This window comes from Tamandua tetradactyla, chromosome 15 (genome assembly GCF_023851605.1).
Source record: "Tamandua tetradactyla isolate mTamTet1 chromosome 15, mTamTet1.pri, whole genome shotgun sequence".
NCBI lineage: Eukaryota > Metazoa > Chordata > Mammalia > Pilosa > Myrmecophagidae > Tamandua > Tamandua tetradactyla.
In genome coordinates this window covers 54,244,312-54,267,476 of record NC_135341.1, presented here as the reverse complement: position 1 = coordinate 54,267,476, position 23,165 = coordinate 54,244,312, and the positions used below count along the sequence as shown (strand labels likewise).

The 23,165-nt window shown below is 33.0% G+C and overlaps 1 protein-coding gene across 10 annotated transcripts in view; it reads right to left on the bottom strand.

The window, feature by feature from the left end:
• The window catches only part of CLASP2 (cytoplasmic linker associated protein 2), a 290,913-nt gene that overhangs the window by 68,036 nt on the left and 199,712 nt on the right, over window positions 1–23,165 (bottom strand). For 5 of the 10 annotated variants that reach the window (XM_077129874.1, XM_077129866.1, XM_077129868.1 and 2 more), the window contains 7 exons: window positions 18,769–18,786; window positions 16,447–16,548; window positions 10,746–10,916; window positions 9,143–9,250; window positions 5,562–5,624; window positions 4,518–4,624; window positions 1,150–1,394 (listed from right to left, as the gene is read on the bottom strand). In XM_077129874.1, the coding sequence (XP_076985989.1) occupies window positions 1,150–1,394; window positions 4,518–4,624; window positions 5,562–5,624; window positions 9,143–9,250; window positions 10,746–10,916; window positions 16,447–16,548; window positions 18,769–18,786 (814 nt within the window). The remainder of the gene's footprint in view (window positions 1–1,149; window positions 1,395–4,517; window positions 4,625–5,561; window positions 5,625–9,142; window positions 9,251–10,745; window positions 10,917–16,446; window positions 16,549–18,768; window positions 18,787–23,165) is intronic. The other 5 variants (XM_077129869.1, XM_077129871.1, XM_077129870.1 and 2 more) reach the window with 3 other exon arrangements.

Sequence of the window (23,165 nt, the reverse complement as noted above, 5' to 3'; positions counted from 1 at the left end):
AAGTACTATTACTAAACATAACTTTTTAAAATTTGAAAGTTATATGAAAAAAAATACAATCATATTTCATTAATGTAGTATGACAGGGGAAAGGTTACAAGTGATAGTCCCAGGACATGAATCTTATCCTTTAAGTATTAGATGTTTTCTTAAATTTTGTCACTTAAGGGCTAGAATCTTTCTAAAATATTTGTACCTACTATCCTGTCATTTAAAATGATATACTGAACCTAAAATTAACCTAATCTTGAGGGGCCTGGGAATTTATTATAGTGATTCATGAAGTGTGAGAGGAACATGTGAAAATATATTAGGTGGTTCAGAGATAAACATTTATTTTAAATTATACAGTTCTAATATGTTCTAAAATAAATCTAAAGCTTGTACATCAAATCCGAATTTCATAGCCATCAAGTCATGAAGTAGCCCTTTATATTTCACCACACTCAAACTTATGATTGCCTCAAACTAGGTTATGTAAAGGGGTGGACTAAAGAGGTTTAAGACATTGTATAGATAGGAAGAACGAAGAATATAGGGGAATACAAGCAAGCAAAACCCATGAGGGAAGGAAATTATAACAAATGAAACAAAACAACCTCTCCCACCTCCCAAACAAATAAATTGCTGTCCTTAGGGGTAATAGACCTTCATTTTGAGTGAGTATAAACAATTCTCTTCTCTTACTGATGAACCTACCAGGAATGAATTTTCTTTTTTTTTAATTTATTTTTTATTTTTATACATGGCAGGCACCAGAAAGCGAACCCGGGTCCTCTGGCATTCCAGGCAAGCATTCTTGCCTGCTGAGCCACCGTGGCCCAGGAATGAATTTTAATATACAAATATGCTTTACTATTATGTGCAATTTCCTTTCTTAATATCAAAACCCAATAATTTTTCATTTAACTTATATTTAAAATAAAAAGCTTTCTTCAAAAATGTTTATTTAAATAGAGCAAGTGAATCTAAAAAAAATTAGTAAGCTATAATATAGATGGTTCTAAAGGACTGAGGCTTGGGAAAGACACCTGGAAGCTACCTTCTGAATTTCAGGACTAATCTATTCCTATACAATTATTTCTAAAATATTGCAGGAACAAAGCCAAGTCAAAAAGTACACACCTGGTATGACAATTCGTAACTCACCTCAATGTTCTCTGATTTTTTAACAAGTTCTGTAGACCCAAGAGGCCTTCTTTCCTTTCTGACCAGTTGGAACTAGCACATCGATTGAGGACTTCTGCCACATCTTCTGTTTGTCTCATATATGTAGGAATACTACCATTTCGAGAACTATATGAACGTTCTGAACAAGCACTGGATGCATCACTGTTGGCATCATCATCTGAATGCATTCCATATGATTCATATCTTCTTCGAGCAGGTTTTTTCTATTATACATAAAGAATCACATTAGTGGTAGCTAAAAGAATATTTTGGTATTTAGCAATTCCTACTGACCACAAAATGATTGATTTTTGTTTTAAAATCAGCGCAAAGAATACTATAAATCACTGTAGTATTTATTTTTCTTCAGAAAACATATTTTGGAAGTTAGCAGAAGACAAAATAGTTTTTAAAAGCAGCAGAAGAATAAGACTACCTGAAGTTCTGATATATAGATTGGAAGTGATAAAAATGTGGGTCTTTTCTTTCTCCTTTTTCAGACTTAGATCCAAGAAAAACTACTAGAATATAAGTCAACAAAAACTAAACTAGAAATTGAAATTGGTAAGAAGAAAATATTACCTTTTTATAGGATGAGTCCAATGGATCAGGAAAAGCATGTTTTCCCCTATGTGAGATTCTATTTTTCCTCTTTACTTTCTCTTTCCTATATTCTCCCCTTTTACCTCCTCTATCATTCATCTTGCCACTCTTCCTTCCCATGCACCCAACCCTCATGTCTCTTAGAGAAGTAAAATACAGACAGAATGAAATGAGAACCTGTTTTGCTTACTATTATTATTTTTAGGATGCAAGCTCCTTGAAGAGCTCTCCATACTTTCTTTATGTCTATACTATTTCAATAAATATGAAAAAAAACATATTCAGATTCCTTTGATTTCTTTACATCTAAAGCTATGTAACTGCCAACCTCATATCTTAAAAGTAAAATGAGAGAAAGTTTCTAACTCCTTGGAAGAGTTAGAAACAAACCTTAACATAATCTAATACTTGAATTTAGGTTGGATGAATGCTGAAGACATTAAAGGAAATATGTCAAGCAGAATAATTAAAAATAATTCCAGGTGTCCTAGAGTCTTCAAAGAATAAAACGTAAAAGAAATGTGATTTGAACTCCATAACAGTTCTAAAATGATCCATCACTAAATGCCTCATATGGATTGAGAGAGACCAACTTTGCTTCCTGTTGAAAAAACTAGGTGCCCAAATTTAGAATGGTAATACTGTGATGTATCCTATGTTGGCTTCAGGATCAATTTTGTTATAGATGTCAGTGTAAATAATCTCACCTCCACATGAATGAAGTAGTCAGGCTTAAAGGACTAGTACCCCCACAGGAAACACTATTCAAACAGTATTTCCTTATCAATAATCAAGTTCAGAAAAACAAATATATATCTAAAGATTATTACTTCCACTTTATTTTTTTATGGATGATTATCATTTGTTAAACTGATGAAGCAAAAGAGAAAAATGTTATGGTATCATATAAGGTTAGAAAATAGCAATGTTTATACCTTGGTCCGTATGTCTCCTAAGAGCTGAGAGCAGTGAATTTTTAAAGAGAAAAATTGAAAATGATGAAGAACATTTTGCTAAAAAAGCACAGTGTAGGAGGCATTCTTAACAATATCCATGATCAGAAACATTAATCTTTTTTAACATATGGATACAAGAGAACTGTGCATTAGCAAGCTATGTCTTTTATCTTGCTAATATTCTCTAGTCCAAAGAGAAATATCTAAGAGACAAAAATATTTCCACAACCCTTTTCTCAAAGAAACTCAAGTGTGCCTCCTATTTGGCTTCTTTTGCCATTTCCAAAGTTAATTTTATCTCTATGATATGGAGTATCTATGGTATGCAAATAATGACAGAATCAGATTATTAGGATATAGATTTTAGCCTTGGTGGTTAAATATTTCTCATATAATATAAATAAACATCTTACTATAATAAGTAATAGTTCAAGGATAATCCCCATTCAAGTCATAAAATTATATGTAAGCAACGTTTAACTGGTAAAACAACCAATTTAAAAACATTAGGAGCACGGGCCACAGTGGCTCAGCAGGCTGACTTTTTGCCTGCCATGCCATGCCAGAGACCCGGGCTCAATTCTCGGTGCCTGCTCATGTGGAAAAAAACAAAACAAAACATTAGGAGACAAAATTTGAGAAATATACTGATGAGGAATAGTAATTTTAAGACATCTGACAGAATTAATATCAGAATTAAATGTGACTGCTATATTTCATGTCCAAGATAAAGTCCTACTTAGTTATATTAATTTACACACACAAAAAATTAAATGGCTGAGGTAAAGGGAAAAATTCAGCAGAGAGAGGATGTCAGAACAGAATTACATAACTGTGATGAAATTTAAAATTGTATTAGGTCAACAGCAATCAAGATATGGTCTACATTTTTAAAGGTATAGCTTTTTTTTTTAGGTGCGTGGTCTGGGAATCAAACCTGGGTCCCGCACATGGAAGGTGAGCATTCTGCCACTGAACCACAGGTATAGCATATTTTTAATATCAAAACAAAGACAAGATTTTTTATAAGTTCTAGTCAAGAAAGTGAGTAAATGCTTCTCAAATATAGGATTAATATCATAATTTGAAAGGGGAAGTATTATATCTAACTGACTTGGGAAATGGCAAAAGACAAATAAATTCATTGTTTCAAATGACACTTTTTCCAAATTATAAGTGAGAGAAAACAACAATGATATATGCACAGTACTCTTTTAACAAATTGACATGAATCTGTAGATTCTGTTTTTAAGCCATACTATTTAATACATTGGGCATAAAGAGGCAGGAAGGTATCTTAATTATAATTTGTCTCAAAGCTCTATCTTTTTCCATTTCAGAAAATAAAAATTAAAATAAAAGACTAAACAAAACCTAGCCTAAACAAAAGCAATCTCTAACTACTCAAGATTAAGCTAGGCTTGAAATTATATGCTTGTAATTATATGTACATTTTTATATACTAATCTAACTGCCCTTGCCTTCATTCACGTTACTACAGCACATAAAATACTATTACTATATAAAATAAATCAAGGTTTTTATTTCTGACACCCCATCAATTACTACTGGCCCTGACAAAGTTCTGAACAGGTAAAAAAGTTTAAAGATTAATTATATTGCTCTACTTTTTACACTGCAAAAGTCTAATGAGAGCCCATGTTTTAACTTCCTAGATATAATCAACAAGAATTCTCTCATTCTTTTCCCATACAAGTAGACCAGCTTACACATACATCAGCTTAATAACGGGAACATTTAGAACAATAAGGAAATGAAAAAGAGTACCAAGGCATCTGCTACTGCCTCCTCCACGTCGGAGCCTGTGTTCAGGACTCGCATGGCACTGACAGAGGATGACAGTCGGCTTGACTGGCTGATCCCATACCCCGGACCTATTTCAGAAAAAGAAGAATAATAATTGTGAGAGAATCATAAATATATCAAGTTGGGACACTTTAAAACCTTTATGGGGGGGAACAAGGTAAGCGGGGGTGGGGGGGAACCAATGGGGCAAAGCATTTTAAAAGCAATGTTGTATTCTCTGGGCATATTTAATTCTTGGTAAAATAAAAGGCAAAGGCAATTTAAATGATTCAAGTGGAAAGTAAAGTAAAGAATAGCAGCTATAATTCATTTATGACTAGGTAGATAGAAGAAAGCATGGCTGGCATACAAAGGAATTGCTAGTCAATAGCCCTGCAATTAATCCAGCTCTATCAAGTCAGGCAAATCTCATTTCTATGGGTGAACCACAGAGTAACAGAACTAAGATTAGTTCTCAAACCAATAATGATTAGGGAGCTCAATGAAGTCACACTAGGAATTACAAGGATAAAAAGTTCTAATTATTATCTTCTCTCCTACAAGATGGGTTGATTTAATTCTATAACTGAGGCCTATCATTTGTGCCTGGCAGTCTGAGGTACAGAAAAACAAACCAGAAATAGTCTTCTCTTTTACTATTTTCTATACCCATTGTTTACAATTAAAATACTTCATCCACCATTTTGGTTTTTTTTTTTAACATGCACAAAGATGAAGTACATAACTATGAACATAAAACAATTCTACAATTAAAAATAGTGTAACTACAAAAGAAAAACATCCATACTCTGGTGAGAAAAATGCTCAAATAAGGTTTGTTGAATGAGAAAAAGTTATGAGGAGGAAAAAGAAAAAAATTAAAAAATGAGTTATTCTCCAACAAATTAAATTTAAATAAAAACAAATCAATTTTAAAACATGAATATTATTCAACGAAACAAAAAAAAAAGGACAAAAATCTGAGACGAACACAAAAATGACAGTGAAAATGAACTCATTCTTCACCTGAGGCCCCATACACATCAGGGGCGTAGAGGGCACCAGTAGATCTGGAATGGTGTCTGGAGGCTGGAATAACAGGACCATACAAACCTCATCTATTACTACAGAAACAAGTAATAGTGGCAGCTCTACAGTCAGGCAAGGGAGTTAATTGACACTGGTATTATTGTTAATAGTTAAGGATCAGAATATTGCCATATAGAGCTACTGAACACTAGCATTATAGTATCATCATTGACACAAACACATCTTATATATAAGTGGACAGACACAGGCCTACAAGAGACAAAAACTAAGTATTCAAATGGAAGGAAATGTCAAAAGTACAAGTGTGAAACAAACAAACATTGTAGTTTAAAAAAAAAACCACTATGGTAACTAGTAACTAATAATAATCTTATGTACTTTAATTCTGACACTCAATGAGGTAGTCATTACTCTTCCATTTTTATAGATGGGAAACTAAAGCATAGAGAGGTTAATTAATTTGAATCAAAGCCACATTAGTAGTAAACGAAGGTATCTGTACTCTTCCAGGGCCTTTGTTTTTAAATAGTGCCTGTACTACTTTCAGATTGTTCAAAAGAGAATATATTTCATTTATGTTAATGTGAATTTTCCATAATAATACATAAAATATAAATTCTGCATTCTGCAGAAGATAATTAAAATAGCAAAGTACATTTGAATATCAATTTGTTACACTGATAAAACAACCAAAAAGAACTAGAAATTTGTGATGCCTCCCCAATATATTTGCTCTAGACTAAATTTAACATATTTTGCATCTTAGATCTTAAAACCCTGATTTCTAACATAAAAATATTTCTCTAACATACAAAAACAAATAAGCAAGGAAAAATGTTTAAATTACTTTTATTTTAAAAGCTATTCTTCCTCAGACATCTTAAATTGAAGTAGTTAAATTCCATTTATTACATGACTCATTCTTTCCTTTGCCATAAGACAAATCTTAATGAGCAGACCCTGAAAAGTGACTGGTATTGTTAGTATAATGTATTAATACATAGATGTTCAATTTTACCTAACAGAAATTATTTCTAAAATGTTGGCAAGATTTGAATAAACATGGAAATACCTACTTGATGAAAATCTTTGAAAACCTTTATGGAAAAATAATTAAGATAGCAAGTAAGAGGTACTACACATATTTGTAATAAAGGAAGCCTTTTTGAAAAATCTAGTTACAGAAGTAAACGAAAAAAACAAAGGGTGCAAGTTCCAGAGAAGTTTTAGCTTTGCTTAGCTTTGATACTCTGATACTCTGAGGTCCTTACTCTGGCCTTGTGTTGATATTATCAATATGACTGAATGAATGATAGATATTGGATTCATTTGCTGAAAGGCAATATTCAATTCACAGTTAACACAAGAATTCCATCAAATACAGAAATAAAGTAAAGGCAGCAAGATGCAGGGAAATATAATAGCAAGTAGGAATGAGGAGGGCAACATAATCTCAGGGAATGCTACTCTTTGCCTGTAAAATGTAGCATCCATACATAAATAAAAGAGCTATAAAAATTAATTCTTCTAAAATGATATTATTAAAAGGTTTAATTATCTTTAGTCCAAATAAGAAGTTACTATATAATCTAGAAAATAGCTCCCTTTAAAAATAAAATTTAAGTAATTAAAATTGTCAAATGAAGTATGAGATGAATCTAGAAAATGATATCTCTTAAATAACAGGCATATAAACAATGTTTGCTTTTTAAGTCATTAGTAGCTGCCATAAATTTTCTCTAATCTTTACCTGTTGAAAAGTATAAAAGGCACAAAAACACGTTTTGGTTTCTTCTCGATAAATTCACGTTTTTCAGTAATTCTGTGGTATTAGCATTATAAAAATGCACGTGTAATACCATTAAAATACTCAGATGCTTGTCACTAACATACAATGAAACTGTTTTCAGGGTGGAGTGATTAGAGCTTCAGGAGGAGGTGCTGCAGCAGTAGCAGTGGTGGTAGTAGTGATGAGGACAAAGAGACCATGGTAACTGAGGGCTTATTGTGTGCCAGGCACTGCCCTGAAGAATTTTTCTTATATTCTCTCATTTATAGAGTCTTCAGAACAACCCTAAAAAGTAGGTGCTATTATTATCCTAATTTTGCAAATCATAAAACTCAGGCATACAAAGGTTACACAACTAGGATTCGAACACAGTCGTGTGACTCTAGAACAGGTGCTCTTAAATGACTTACAGGAACATTCCACTTCTCGCAACTGCTCAAGATTCTATGCTTATTTTATACAAATGTAGGACTTACTTCAGTTTTTAAAATCTATATAAAGATGTATATATTTTTGTATATTTGTGTACACATACACACATATCTACAGACTAAGACTATTGAAAATGAGCTAAAAAGTATCTATACATCACCTTAGTGATGCAAGAAGTTTTTTTCCCTTGATACCTTCCCACAGAGGGGAGGAAGAGAGGGAGACTCTTTGACAACTGGGGCCAGAAGACAAACAATAAGGGCTGAGGTTATCCATGTCTGTGTTCCTAGCTTAGTGGAGTTTTCTATTATTACAGAGTAGCCAACTAGTATATTTGAGTCTAATGGCCCAGAAAATAAGAAATAAACCACTTGAAATTCCAACCTAACATGTCTATCTGAAATGAGAATTCCAATGATTCCCCTAAAGGTGAGATTTCCAATGAAAACCATTTATCCAAATCAATGCCAATTACTGGTATCCCAGGGAGGCATTTGTTACATCAAAGATAACACATAGCACTATGGTCTACTTCAGCACACCAAAGTCTAAAGAGCAAACTAAGTATTATAGGAAACTATATCTTGTAGAATTAAAAGAAAAAATCTCCTGAAAGAAAATAATGGTTAAAACACTACAGGGTCATGTAGAAATTCTAAGATTCTCAATGTAAAAAAATTTTTCTTTCCAGTTATCCCAAAAATTCTAAAGATTTTGAAAAACTTTTAATGTTTTTATAATTCAGGTAAATATAATATAATTAAGGTTACAATACAATGTCTATAATTAGGGACAACTAGGTTTTACAGCTGTGACATGAGTTGAATATATGGGAAACAAGCATTAAACTGCACTATAAAAATGCTAATAACTCTCACTGATAATAAGTAGCTCATTTATTATTTTTAGCACTCTTTATAGTAATCTAAGTAATCTAAATTGTAATGTCAATATTTCTGTTGAAAAGGATAAAAATATTTAATTTACCAAATAAAACAGTCCCTATTTAAGAGTCTGTTTTTAAATACTGTCTTTAAATTTTGTAGGTTTATTTAAGAAAAATCTTGAGTTCAATATTCTGCAGTTTAAGTCTGTGTGACATTTGCTCAATTATGAAGGCAATTCACTCATACAATGACTAACTTGCTCATTTAAGACAAGTAAACGTCAAAGGAATTTCCCACACACAATTTCCTTCTCTTTTCTCAAAAAGAAGATACAGCATTGGGGCACAGATATAGTTGAGGAAAACAAAATCTAGGGTGTGTTGAGATTATCACGTTGTGGTAATACTGAGGGGAAAAGAAATGCATCGCACACCCGCCCAAATACTCACCAAGGGGCTGAAATGAGCGAACAGGACTTGTGTCCCTACTGCTCTCCCGGCTAGCTTCCCGGCTGCATCCCTGACTCACACTTGGGCGAGGAATACGGCTGCTTCGGGCTGGTGAGAACCAACAGCAACACAAAAGGGGAGAAGAAAGAAAGCAAAGGTTGTATTTTTTTTATATTTTGGTTTTATTTTTTTTTCTTAAAAACTGATTAATACTTAAGTTTTCTAAAGTTGAAAAGAAATAACTCTTTATAAAGCATTACCAGAAATACAGTTTCATTTCTCGAATATGGTTTCTAGTTCGTATGAGATTGGATAGATAAAGTAATATTTTACTAAAATAAAAAGCCTACAAAAAGAAAGAAGTTTCAAAAATATTGCACCACCCAGTAAAATTCAATTTTTTCTTTTGTTGATCGAACTATACATTTCTATCACTTTTGGCATCTCAATTAAAAATCTTATTTCAACAGAGAAAAAAAAATTTCCAAATAAAATATTAACAAAGTACAAGATACATTCTTAAGCTCTGAATTCAAGATAAAGAGGGAGAAATGAGCTAATGCTTTAAAACTCCATCCATTTCTTGACTCCTTACAAATAAAACATTCAAATGCAAGCAGGAAAAGAAATAAGCAAATAAGGAAAATCCAGGGGCTAGGATTGACTAACAGTGAAGCAGAGACTTTAATGTCCAGAAAATGGATAGAAGTGGAAACAAGCCTTGATGAAAAATTTCAGATGATTGGGGGTAAAATATGCAAAATATTAGGCTGAACATAAATGAAAAATGCTACTGAGGAAAGGACAGTAATTCAAACGTCTGAAGACCTAAAAGAAGTCTATGCCACCCACTAAATAAACACATTTTCAGACAAGTAAAGCCTCAAAAAGTTTGACTTCCATACTCAATTTCTTAGGAATTTATTTAAGAATGTGTATGAATAAAAAAATAGGAGTAAATAAAGAAAATAGAGGACCCAGGAAAGGAAGGGAGGGTGGAAGATACATGAATAGAGATAGATAGCCATATAAGTAGATATAAAGATAAAAAATATATAAACTGATCCTGGATTCAAATGACAATGTTGACCAATCAATCTCCGGAATATTCAACTCCAAAGGCTGTACTCCTCCAAACTTCTCAAATAAATAAATATGCAGTAAATTTCTTTTTATCATTTAAGCTGATTTCAATTGCAATTCTGTTACCTGAAATTGACAGTATTCTAACCAATACACAGAGAAAAAGAAAGTTGATTAGTATTTGTACAAGGCTACCTATAATGTAAATGTCAAATACAAGCAGGTAACATATATATATGTATAAACATGTGTATATATGTTTTTATATATATTCACATATATATGACAAATATATTGTGAATCACATAATTTTATACTTTCATATACTAGCCATATTCTTCAATGTTCTGCTGAATTTACCTAAATTTATAAACTATATTTCAAACCAATATTCCTTGAACATTTCAATGGATTTCCTCAAGCTTTTAAGTGCTTAATCATATTGCAAAGCCTTTAATTCCACCAAAGCCTGAAATACAAAAGAAATAGAAAGTCTCAAGGCACTCAAAGAAAATCTTACCCACTGAGAGCCTAGATGGACTAGCCTCTCTGCTACAGCCCTGGCTCCGCGGTATCTTGCTTCTCTTCTGTGTTGAGGCTGAATTGACCAAGACTCTTTGAACACCAGAGCTCACAGTGGATAGGGCAGTCGTGGTCAGAACTCTTCCTGGAGACCCAGACCGGCTGCCAGCTGAACACCAAACACATTCGAATATCAAGATATGAACTTCAAGAGAGTATGTTAAAAGAAGGATTAAAAGTTCAAGATACACATCTGAGAAAATGGCAGGGTCTAAGTTCAAGGAAAATGAACTGAAGATTTACATGTACTTATAACCTGGAAAATAAAGGTATACTATACACACATGATGGAACCATAAATCATCTAAAATATACTCTCAGTTTTCGGGATCATGGGCTACTATGCTCAAGACGCACCCAAATAGTATACAAAATTTCCAGAGAAACCACTTATCTGACAATACATTTCATATGGCTAAAATGCTGGCTGAAAAAGACATACTTAAAAGGGATAAAAGTTAATAATTTATTATGGCATTTATTTTGGTTAAGAATATAAAAATCACCTGCTTCATGTTCAAAGTTTGTTTGCTGAGATGCATCTAAATAAGTTTTACAAAGTTATTCACCTTGTAGTTTTTACAAATTTAAATTTTAAATGCTTATAAAATTGGGCAGGCTGAAAAAGAAAGCTGAAGAAGAGATATCAGCTGCCTTCAAATATCAACAGACCCTCAGGTAGGCCAGTCTGGGATATAGAGGTACTGAGAGGAGACTAAGACTGAAGGATAAACATCAGAGAAGCCAGACCCCTTCCAAATTAGTGATTTTCAGTCTTAGAAATCAGGGGAGATGTGGTCACAGAGATAAAGCAGGGGAGCTGAAAAAATCTTTTCAGAATTGGGGTATGGGTTTAAAAAAAAAGTTAAGAAACATGGTTTTCAACTAAAATGTAGGTTACTTTCTAAGGGGATGAATACTCTGTCAATCAAAGCATCTGGTCTCTATACAGAATGGGAAAATCAACTGGATAACTTCAAGATATAATCTAACTCTAGTTTCTTGGTGATAACAATACAGAAAATACTAAACTCACACTTAAGTAAATCTTCATGAAAGCAACATTTTCTCTTTATGTATCACCACTTTTCCTACCCAGTAGGGCAGACACTGTTCACCTGTATCTTATCCAATCATGCTTCATTTCCAGAGACCAAAATTCAAAGACTCCAAAGCCAATGGTGACAACAGGGAATGTCAGTAGGGAAGAGCACTACGTGTAGGCAGGGAGTGATAAGAGGCCTGTAGTTAGGAGAAGAGAGCCTACTCTTTCCTAACGGATGGGTGATTTTTTTCAATTCTAGCCAGCTCTGTCCTGAGATAATACCAGCAAGGTCTTAGGATTTCTCAAAAATGAAATCTTTAAAGTTTTCTGATTTTTATCATGCTGTGTAAGCCAAACAATACATTAATGGAGGCAGACTGAATGTGGTCCACTGGCTGCTGATTTGTAACCTCTGTTACAGTTCTTGGCATAGTCTTATATTACTCAAGCTTAATTCCTAAACTTTACTAGCACACAAAATGAAACTTATCTTTCACTGGTGATAGCCACATTACAACCCAAAGTAGTGCTTACAATGAAATTAATGATTTACTATTTGAATAGAAGGAATTCTAAATTATTGTAGGTAAATTATTCAAGTCTATTTTAAAATGATAGCTCATTTGAATGTTTTATGATGTTTCAGGTGAACCTTCAAACCAGGTTTCTTTCATTATAACCTTAAGGATACTCATAAAGCCCCTATTTTATCCATGCAGTATCTAAACTAAATATACACACCAAAACATCCAAACACCCAACATGCCACAAACTCACAATGCAAGATAAGCTGATGAAAAAATTTATGGGAAAACCTGCAACAATATAAAAAGTATAAATAATAACTGATCACAAACAATATGGTTACTCTGTTACAATCAATATTAATTGGGAGGGGGTTGGTGGGAGAGATTGGAGGTTTCTTTGAAATGTGGATCTATTCAGCAGATAGAAACATGCAGTAAAGAAGCAGAGTAAACACTCTATCTACTGTAACTTTAACGAATTTATTAAAATTATATAAACTCATTCTCCATACATTTAAATTCATTCATGCCCTCTCCTAAAATAAAACTGGCACTATTCATTCTGCTTAAATCATTATCCTTTCTTCTTCAAAGTCTCCCACCCCCGACCAACAGTGTGATAATTTTAGCGCCTATGATATATTTTGGAATTATTTATCCTTAGAAGTAAATACCAAGGTTTTTTCTCCAGCAAAGAACCTATGAAGGCTGGAAAATAGTGTTAGCTATCTCTTCCAGGAAAATGAGAAGTTGATGAAAAACGGTATCTATTAGAAAATGCTCTAATTTGTAAAACTTGCAATTAGATATCTAATTTCTCTTCCTTTCTTTTCAAACTACCATTTTTTCTAGTTTAATGAGATATTTACAAGGTATCATTCTTAAAGCTCCTTTGCTTTTGAATGTTATTCTTGTGAGAATAACTTGGATAATTAAAATAATCCAGGGTTCTGTTAATAAAATAAAAAAAAACAAAGAAAAATAACTGGTAATTTTTTGACACGTTTACAAAGTAATTGATATATTGTTTAGAATTTCTGCTGAATAGAACTCATTCTTGATAATGAAAAAGGTGATCAAACAACAGATGCACACATAAAGTCTATAGATTCTTACCACCAATAGTATTAGCAGATTGTGATCCTGAACAAGTGTAAAGGTAGAATTAGGGTAAGGGTTATAATCCATGAAGAGGAAAGGAGCAGATTTAAAATGGATGGCAAATGGAAATAAGAAAGCTGTAGTCAGTTTTCAAAATGAAAAAACCCTAACGCAAAAAATAAAAAATAAAAAGCAAACAACAAAAAACCCAACCACAGATGTCTTTGATAAAAACAGTACATTTAGTAATTTTTACAGCTGAAAAGCTGAAACCAGTCATGTACAAAGCAGATGAATAGGAATTGCAAAAGTAAATGTAAATTCTTCAGCTTTTCTTCTACTGATAGCTCAAAATCCAAATAATTAAATGTTTAAGTTTTTATTTTTTAAACATTTAATTTAAAACTATAGGCAAGGAAGAATTACATTATCTTATAGCTGAAGAAAAATAACATGAAAAAGCTGCACATTTTATCTCTCTCAAGACAAAGACAAAAAAACATACAGAGCGGGCAGGGCGACAAAGTTTTGGACAGACTGTGCAATCATTTGCATACAACCAGTAACTACTAACAAAAAACCCCACAATTCTAACATAAATATAATCCAGAAGTCTCTCCATTAGGTATACTTTTCTTTATTTTGGCTAGCCATCAACACACCTGCTTTTACTCAAGAGATTTTTTTCCCCTTAGTGATGATACAAAACTATGGAAAGACCATGCAAACCCTTATTAATTACTTTATAACAAAGTAAAGATGGAGAGCACATTAGTAGTTCTATGAAAATACGCTATAAAGAAACTTGCATCATATTACATAAAGCCACAATACTTTTTTCCAAAAGAATTTGGAATGGAACATGTGGTCATTCAAATAAATACACAAGCAAACAAATTAATAAAAAACTCCTCCAATGTGATTCAAAATCCAAGTGATTTTATAGCGGGAAAGTCTTCTGATGCTAAAGGTCTACTGGGTCTAAAACCCTACTCATCATGCTCTCATGCTTTAGTAGAGGATTTAAAGTATCATGGGTCAGGTTTCAAAGTGAAAAAGCACAAAATGTAAAAATGTATTACATTTTTTACTGACATGATCTGTAGGTACAATTTATCTAAAAGGGAGGCCCTTAAGAAATATCAACAAAACCATACATGAAACAGTTTTAATTCTTTGCTCTGGATACAGTCTTAATGTTATTTTAGATGGGGACAAAATAAAAATCTTATATAAAGTTAAGTTTTATTCTTAAAATATTGGACATGGACAGTTACAGGTTGGTATCTTTATTTTCTTTACACTCTAGATTTTCTACTTTCACCATTATTTATTTCTCTTTTTCCTGAGGGTAACAAAAAGAACAAGATACAGAAATATGCAACAGAAGTGTAAAATTCAATTTACATTAAATTAAGAACAATAATAAGGGCAATTTTATCACCTAATATATATAACATTTACTCTGGTTCAGGTACTATTTTAAATATACTAAATATACCATATTATTTACTCCTCAGAACAAACTGATGAGTTAGATACTATTATCCTTCTCATTTTAAAAATGAGTATACAGAAATACAGTGAGTTTAAATAATCTGAAAAAGCCAGGATTGAAACCTGGGCAGTCAGGTTCCAGACTTCATGATCTAAATTAAAACAGTATTTCTCAAACTTGGCAGTCTCATTAAAAAGCAGATTCTGAAGTAGATCTGTGGTGGGACATGTGATTCTGCATTTCTAACAAGCTTCCAGGTGATCCTGATGTTGCTGCCTGCAGATCACATATGCACTATTAAGATTCTAAACTACAACACCATACTACTGCTAAAGATCAAATTACTCTAAAAATATACAAGATCAGGGCAGAATTTGATATAATCTACTCCTAATTTGGTTGGGGGAAAAGCCCTGACCTAGAGGACATTTGCCATTTTTTCTATTTGTAAATAATTCTTCTTTCGCAAATCAATTTTACTGAGTATTTCTGCTTATTTTATATGACTCTTCTTGGGTGCTGCCATCTTTACTTGGCCTGAGAAGAGAAGACTCTGACAGGTAGGACTTACACAGTCACCAACCCTGACCCCTCCCCACCTCCTCAACAAGCCCTTGCTCTTTTCCCTGTTAGCAAATAAGAGGATCAAAATTCAGGACTCAGGTTAAGGAACAGATAAATAAGGTATCCATATCCTGATAAATACATGTGCTACTATCCTGGAGCATGTAGAGATGGATCATTCATTTTCCTAGACCTCAAAATTGTGCTTTTTAATAACAGTATTTATGAAGAACTCAGCTTCCAATGAAATAGTAAAATTATACATCTTAAATTTAACAAAAATTATAACAGAATTGGTCATTTCAATTTATGTTTCATGGCTGTAAATCAGTTATGTACCTTTCAAAAATGATAACCAAAAATAAGATATGGAAATAAATTTAGGGCAGGGGAAGAAAATAAAACATCACCTATCTGTCCTGAATAGCATTAGTTAGATGCAATCACATACTGATACTGACTTATGGCAAATATTTTGCCTCTAAAAAGCACAATTTTCCATGTTTGCAAGTTTCTGAGTAGACTGTGGAAATCTTAAAGTTGAGGATTTGTGCTATTTAGAATATCTCCATGCAAAAGGATTTTTTAAAAGCAAATGGATTTTTTCTCTCTAAGTGGCAGATATCAATGATGCAGCCCTAATAACACACCAAAGACAAGACAACACCCACTCAAGAAATTCCAAAACATGCACAACAACTGACCCAAAACATTGAAAAGATACCTTCATTTTTGTCAGGTGATGATGAACCTAAAGTATAGAACAAGAACTCAGTTTGTGGCTTTTCTTTTTAGAAATTAGTTTTGTATTTATCCACTGGTGAATCTTGCAATACAATAATATACAAGCAACACACATCCTAAAATACTGACAAATACAGAAGTACTGATAAGTAATACATACGCTGTGACTGAGACACCATTTTTGTTCGACTTCTTCCTCTAGAATCCGTCTTAGAATTTCCCATGCCAGTGAGTGGTGCTGAAAGCTTTGCTCTCACCCGGCCTAAGGAATAAAATATTTCCATAAATAAAGACATTTTTGTATTATAATATTGAGAAATGAGAAGATCAAATTATAATTTCATGATTAGGTGTGTCTTTCAAGAATGTGTTAAATTCTTTCATAATGTAATCACCATTATAGGTTTTATTTTTCTTAATATTTTAATATATCTTTTTTTTTTACAAGCTTATTTCCCCTGAAAGGTAAGAATAAAGTCTAACTATTAAAATTTGCATTTTTGGTTTGTTACTATTAGTCCAGTAAAGAAGAGTTATAATTAAGATAATTACCACAGATATGGCACTTGTTATTTAATTGGTAGTTTCAATTCTAAAATTTCAGTTTCCATGAAATTTAGCTTATTCTCAAATCCAGCCTATAGTTTTAAATATAATCCTAATCCTAGGAATAAAAACCCAAACTGTCTTTTTGACCAAAAATATACTTCTAAAGGAATTTGCAGGAAGAGATTTTAATGGTAAAATATTTAATCTTTTTATCTTCTGCCAAACATTAGATTACTACAAATCTACTACATGTTTAACATTCTTTCACCAACCAATAAATTTAATTAATAAGATGATCTAAGGAAACAAATCACATAAGGGTTGGCACATTTCTCAATACATTTTCTTCTCTATCTCCCTGTTTTATCCTTCTCTTCTACTACTGTACCACCCATTACCACAAAACCATGTCAGAAACATCTTTATCCTATTTCCAGAACTATTGAACCAAAGGAGACAATGCTTACTAGAGTGCTTAAGCAAGCTGTCATTTATAAAAACAAGTGATAAAAAAATAAACAAATGAAAAACAAAACAAGTAATGACAGAATATACTACAAGTAGGTACTTTGTTATATTTCAAGTGACATTCTCAACCACAATCAAATCAGGATTAGGACCCAAAACAATCATATAACAGGGCTCGGAATCCTTTTTATTTATAAAGTAGAAATGGTACTTTTTATACCAGGTAGCCTAATATAGCTATGTTAATTAGGAAAAAATATACTGAACACTAAGGAGAAATTATAAAATGAAATAAGAGAAGATAAAAGAGTAAAAAGAACTAGGAATGAAACAGAAGTAAAACCAGAAGTACAGTTTATAAAGTCTGAACAATCTATCAACTTTTTCAAGTCCCCTAACAAGTCTACAGTTCAGGCCTCTTGCCCTTATAAAGAGTTTATCTGAGTAGGATACAATGTTCTCCTGACTAAGAAGGAAAACAGAAAAACCAAATGACTATTTTTGAATAAGAGAATTTACCCACATTTTATATAAGGGAGAAATTTGGATATAAGTATCTAGTATTATACTAATATTTCTAAATTACAATACCGTATTACCAGAAATCATGTTTTTAGAGTACTTCAACTTAAAATTTGAAATACAAAAATATTCTAAATAGTTCAGAATAATATAAGACAAAAAAATTACACCTTATCTGGTTTTGTATTACAAGAAAATTTCCCCATGTAAAACTTACAGGGGAAAATAATGTTTCAATCTTTTTTTTGGCATGGGCAGGTACTAGAAATAGAACCCGGGTCCTCCAGCATGAGCCACAGTGGCCTGTCCTTGATCATTTTAATAAGACAAACTTCAGGCAAGATAACTATAAAGTCTGATTGTTTTGTCTCTACAAGTGAAAAAACAGTAACTAATTATTTTTTAAAGTATACTTGCTCATTAAAAGAAAGTGTTATGTGCAGCAATTGTGCTATCATCCCAAATTCAAATCAAATACCCTATTTTCCGGTCACTGATTCAAAAATAAAAGATACATCTAAAAGCTGATTAAATAAATGTTTTTAAATTCCCTTGAGATAAACATAAAACAGTGGTGCATGCTCCCCTAAAGTACAAATGGATTGGTAAACAAAAACAAAAACAAAAAACAAAGGTATTAATGTCACTACAGGAAGAAAAAGAAATTATGTACTAATTTTATATTAGATATTATTAAACACGTTAAGCAATTATGTTTTTTAGCATGTGATGATCTAAGATATAATGCAAAATCAAAGTAAAGAATTAAAAAAAAACCCACACATACAACTAGCACAGTGTACCAAAAAATGTACAAATTATATAGCAAATTATACAGATTTGCAAAGAAATTAGCCTATTTTAGTTTAAACGTTTAATTCCTACTAATATAAAATATTAATGTAGAGGTATTTATGTTACTAACAAAATATATAATTCTTACCATCTTCAGACGCTGTTCCTAAATAAGAGAAATAAAACAATAATATTTCAACAAATTCTGCAAAAAAGTAAGACCTACCTTGTGATCCCCACCCAAGGCTAAAATGAAAGTGTGAAAACAAAAACCTTCTAATCTAAAAACCTTAATTTAACTTTAAAAAAGGTTCATTTTGAGAAACAGAAGTTTCAAGTAACCTAATGATTAACTTGCAACACATAGCCTGGCTGTCCCCCACCCCCCCCCCCACACACAAACAGTTAAAACTAGGCAACTGAATACAGTAATTTTACTTAGTTCTCCTTTTTTTTTTTTTAACATGAGCAGGCACCAGGAATTGAACTCAGGTCTCCAGCATGGCAGGTGAGAAGTCTGCCACTGAGTCACCACTGCACGGCCCAAGAAAATACTTTTTGTCTGTTTGTTTTTTTCACATGGGCAGGCACTGGGAATTAAACCTGGGTCTCCAGCATGGCAGGCAAGAACTCTGTCTGCTGAGCCACTGTGGCCTGCTCCCAAGAAAATATTTTGATCTAGAAAATGAGAATAATTTGTTTTTAAAGAATCCAGAATATCAGTATTAGAAGTAATATCTAGGGTGGGCCATGGTGGCTCAGCAGGCAGAGTTCTCACCTGCCATGCCAGAGACCTGGGTTCGATTCCCACTGCCTGCCCATGCAAAAAAAAAATAAAACAAAATGAAAAAAAAAGTACTATCTAAAGTACTGATAAATAGAAAGCATTTCTTGAGGGACTTCCATGTCATCGAATAATTTATTTTTATTTATGAAATACTGTAAACGTACAGCGAAGCAGAGTCTATAATTAACAGTTCTGTACCTAACCCGAGATTAAGTAAATGCTCCATTTCATTAAAACAGAAGATACATTAGACAGATTTTCAGAGTTTATACAATAATTCACAGAGAAACATACAATTCTCCATTTTTCCTAGGTTCTTTAAAGGAGATGCTGTACTCATAACGTGACTTATAGATGCAATATCTCATTGTAGGTTCTTAAAGAAAGCTCAAGTTCCTAGATAGCATTATGGTATCTGATGAAGTAAAGAGTTAGTGTAAAAACGAGCTGTCCAGTATCAAAATGTCATGCAGGGCTATTATTGAAACAAGCAATTAAAAATAAACTGTGACAATTTGAATATTGGAATAAAAGGGCCAAGCTTATAAAATCAATTGTGATTAAGTGTTAGTTCAAAACTCACTCTTAAAAAGGTAGTATCTGCAATTTCCATTTCATATTTATGAATCATACGAACCTGTGAAATATCATTTCGTCTCTCTGTATCAAAATTTGAGCCAAATGGCTTAGGAAATTAATTTCCATTCACTGAAGCCAACATTTCAGAGAAAAGATCAAGAAATATAGAATATTCAAAAATACTTCAAAGAGCTCAGGCAAAAATGTTTAAAGTAATTGATTTAACTGCTAACAAACAGTAAGCTAGTATTTGAGTGGACTGGGAAACCCAAACATGAATATGCCTAAACCAAAATTCAGTTATACAACTATGCAGCCACGTTCATATTAAGAGTGTTGCTAAATAAGTACTATATTCTCACAAACTGAGGAGAGTGAACAAAGATACTATATCAACCCCCCCCCAAAAAACTGTAAGAATCTTTAATAGAAATAAAAAAGGGAGTTCTTACCATCCATCTTGTCAGAAGTATCCTCTTTAATGAAAGAGCAAGCAAAGAACAGGAAAACTCAATATATTAAAATAAATGACTTTACAGTCCCTAGAAAACTTTTTTTTAAAGAATTTATAGCACAGACATACATATCAAGCTTGTTTTCAACTAAAACATATTCGGAGATTAAACAAGATGAGATATCTGAGATAAAGACTATACCTAATGTACTAAGAGGAGAATAAAAAACAAAACAAAACAAAAAATGATATGTCTAATTTTTACCAGCCTGGAGAGAAAACAATAAAGCACATGTCCAATCTCAGATTCTTTCCATCATCAGGCAAATCCTCTATTTGGTCTGTTGAGTTTCTCTTAAAGTCACCTCACCTGGCTTCTTCTTTCTCTCTTTAGCCGATAATATAACCCAAAATTTCACACCTCAGATCTCTCATCATTATCCTCCCTCCACTTCCTGAGTTATAAACAGGCTCACCTGTACAGAAACACTGCACACATGTTACTTCATCCATTGCTAGAAGAAGCACATTCAGTGCAGGATCTCACCCCTGTGAGGAAGAAGCCTGGACACCTGCGCCCAGACTTCACCAGGTTCTACCTAATGAGTCTTTCCCCTTGTTGACACTGCTATGCATACATATGCAGTAATAAACTTCAGTCAAGGTGCAACAACTTCCCCAGTCACACTCTTCTTCCTGCCACCACCACCCCCTTAACAAAAATAAAAATATCTGAATCCACCTCTTTTTTCATTTCTTTCTGTTCTACCTCAGTAAAACTGGTTACCAAATCCAAGGCTAACTCCCCAGTTATGCTCTATATATCTCATACCTCATGTTCTCCCGTAGGAACTTTGGGCATGAATTATCACCTCCCTTCTTGCATTTCCAACTTTTCCTTCTCTATTGACTCTTCTATCTTACCATAAAAACATATATACTTCCTCTAAACTTAAAAAACAAAATGTTCCTTTACTTATTTTAACATAAATTATGTAAATATCTTATTACTTCTAAAGCACTTTACAAGAAAATATAAGTATGGATTCCAATAGGAATGTTATACCTGGACTTGGTACCCAGCTCACAGATTGAGTTTTGCAAGGAAAAAACAGGTTTTCATCAATAATTTGTAACCAAAACTTTAATCCCAAGGATTCTCACAAAGCATATTACAAATGACAACATTAAAAAAAATCTTGCACAAGTTACTACAGTAGATCTGTAGTTCAGTTCTACAATGTACCCTTAGACTGGCAGGACACTGGTACCTCAAGTAATCTCAAATTCTCAAATAAAGGATGTTACAAAACAGCTATGTATTCATACACAGCAACCACATAAAGAACTTATGACCTAAAGCAAAGCTAAAATAACTTTTTTAAACCATCTGATTCTACACCAACTGGGCAACTCTGCCCAATGTGAAGACTACTTGAACTCTTAAAAACAGGGTGACAGCTTTTATTTTTTTACCTGCTGGCTTGTGTTCATAGCAGCCTTTAAAGATGGCTTGTTCAATTATAATTGAATACTACATCCCAGTTATGGACAAAACTTAAGATCTTAGTTCGATTTTGCAAATTTTGTTTCCATAATATTAAAACATCACACTTTAGCTGGGCAGGATTTAGAGGTTTATTATCAGTCTATGCAAGATTAAATAAAATTCAAAGCAAATTCAATTTTGCTTAAGGGAACATTGTAACTTAATAAATTCTTGGTACTACATGCCTCATATGATCCATTTCGAACCACAGAGAATTACATCTTCACGTGTGTCACTATTACAAGAGAAAATAAACAAATTCAAACAGCTAAAACATCTTAAACAGGAACCAAGCTTATGAAGTCTCAAACAAAACTTGAATTCTCTATACATACTCCTGTCAAATGAACTTACTTCCTGTGTATCACTCCTCTTTCAAACTGACCTTCTATTTTCTTTCATTTGACCTACATTAGTTTCAAGACCTGGAGAAGGTTTCCTCCCCAAGACAATAATCTAGAAAAGGACCTGCTCGGCTACGTGAGAAGCCTCTCCTTCTTGGACTGACAGGAAGAATTTGCTGAAAAGGCTTTGCCAGCTGTTGCCTTGGATTTAGTTGATTAGCGAAGGCTGTGTTGTGGATTTTTCTTTTACTTTTTGTTAGTCAAATGCTGTTGCTGTAGTTCTTATGAAGACATTTGGTAAATAAACTGCTGAGTTGATTGACCAGGAATGTGTACATGGTCAAGGTGGCTGCTTCTGATTTGGTGAATGTTGGTGAGAAGGCTGAGGGAAAACAGCATGCTCTGGAACCAAAGGGCAGTGCATTTTGATGACTGGCCATGCCCGGGCCATGTGAAACAACACCAGCTAAGCTGAATGAGTCATGTAGTCACATGATGCTGAAAGGGCTAGCTGACTAGCTACTTAATGTTTTACTGTTCCTAAGGATTTATTATTCCTATAGAGCTTTTTCATACTTTTTTTTCACTATCAAGTGTAGGGGTAATTTATACTGAGATGTCTCTTCTCACTTCTTCTTCAACCAAATGGAATCTGACTTTGGTCCACAAGATACCAAACTATTACTTTCTATTCACGTGTTCTACTCTGCTTAGCAGGTGAAATGCAATATACCAGAAATAGGCTAGCTTTTAACAACAAGAATTTTTTAGTTTACAAGCTTATAGTTCTGAGGCCATGAAAACACCCAAACCAAGGCATCAGGAAGATGAT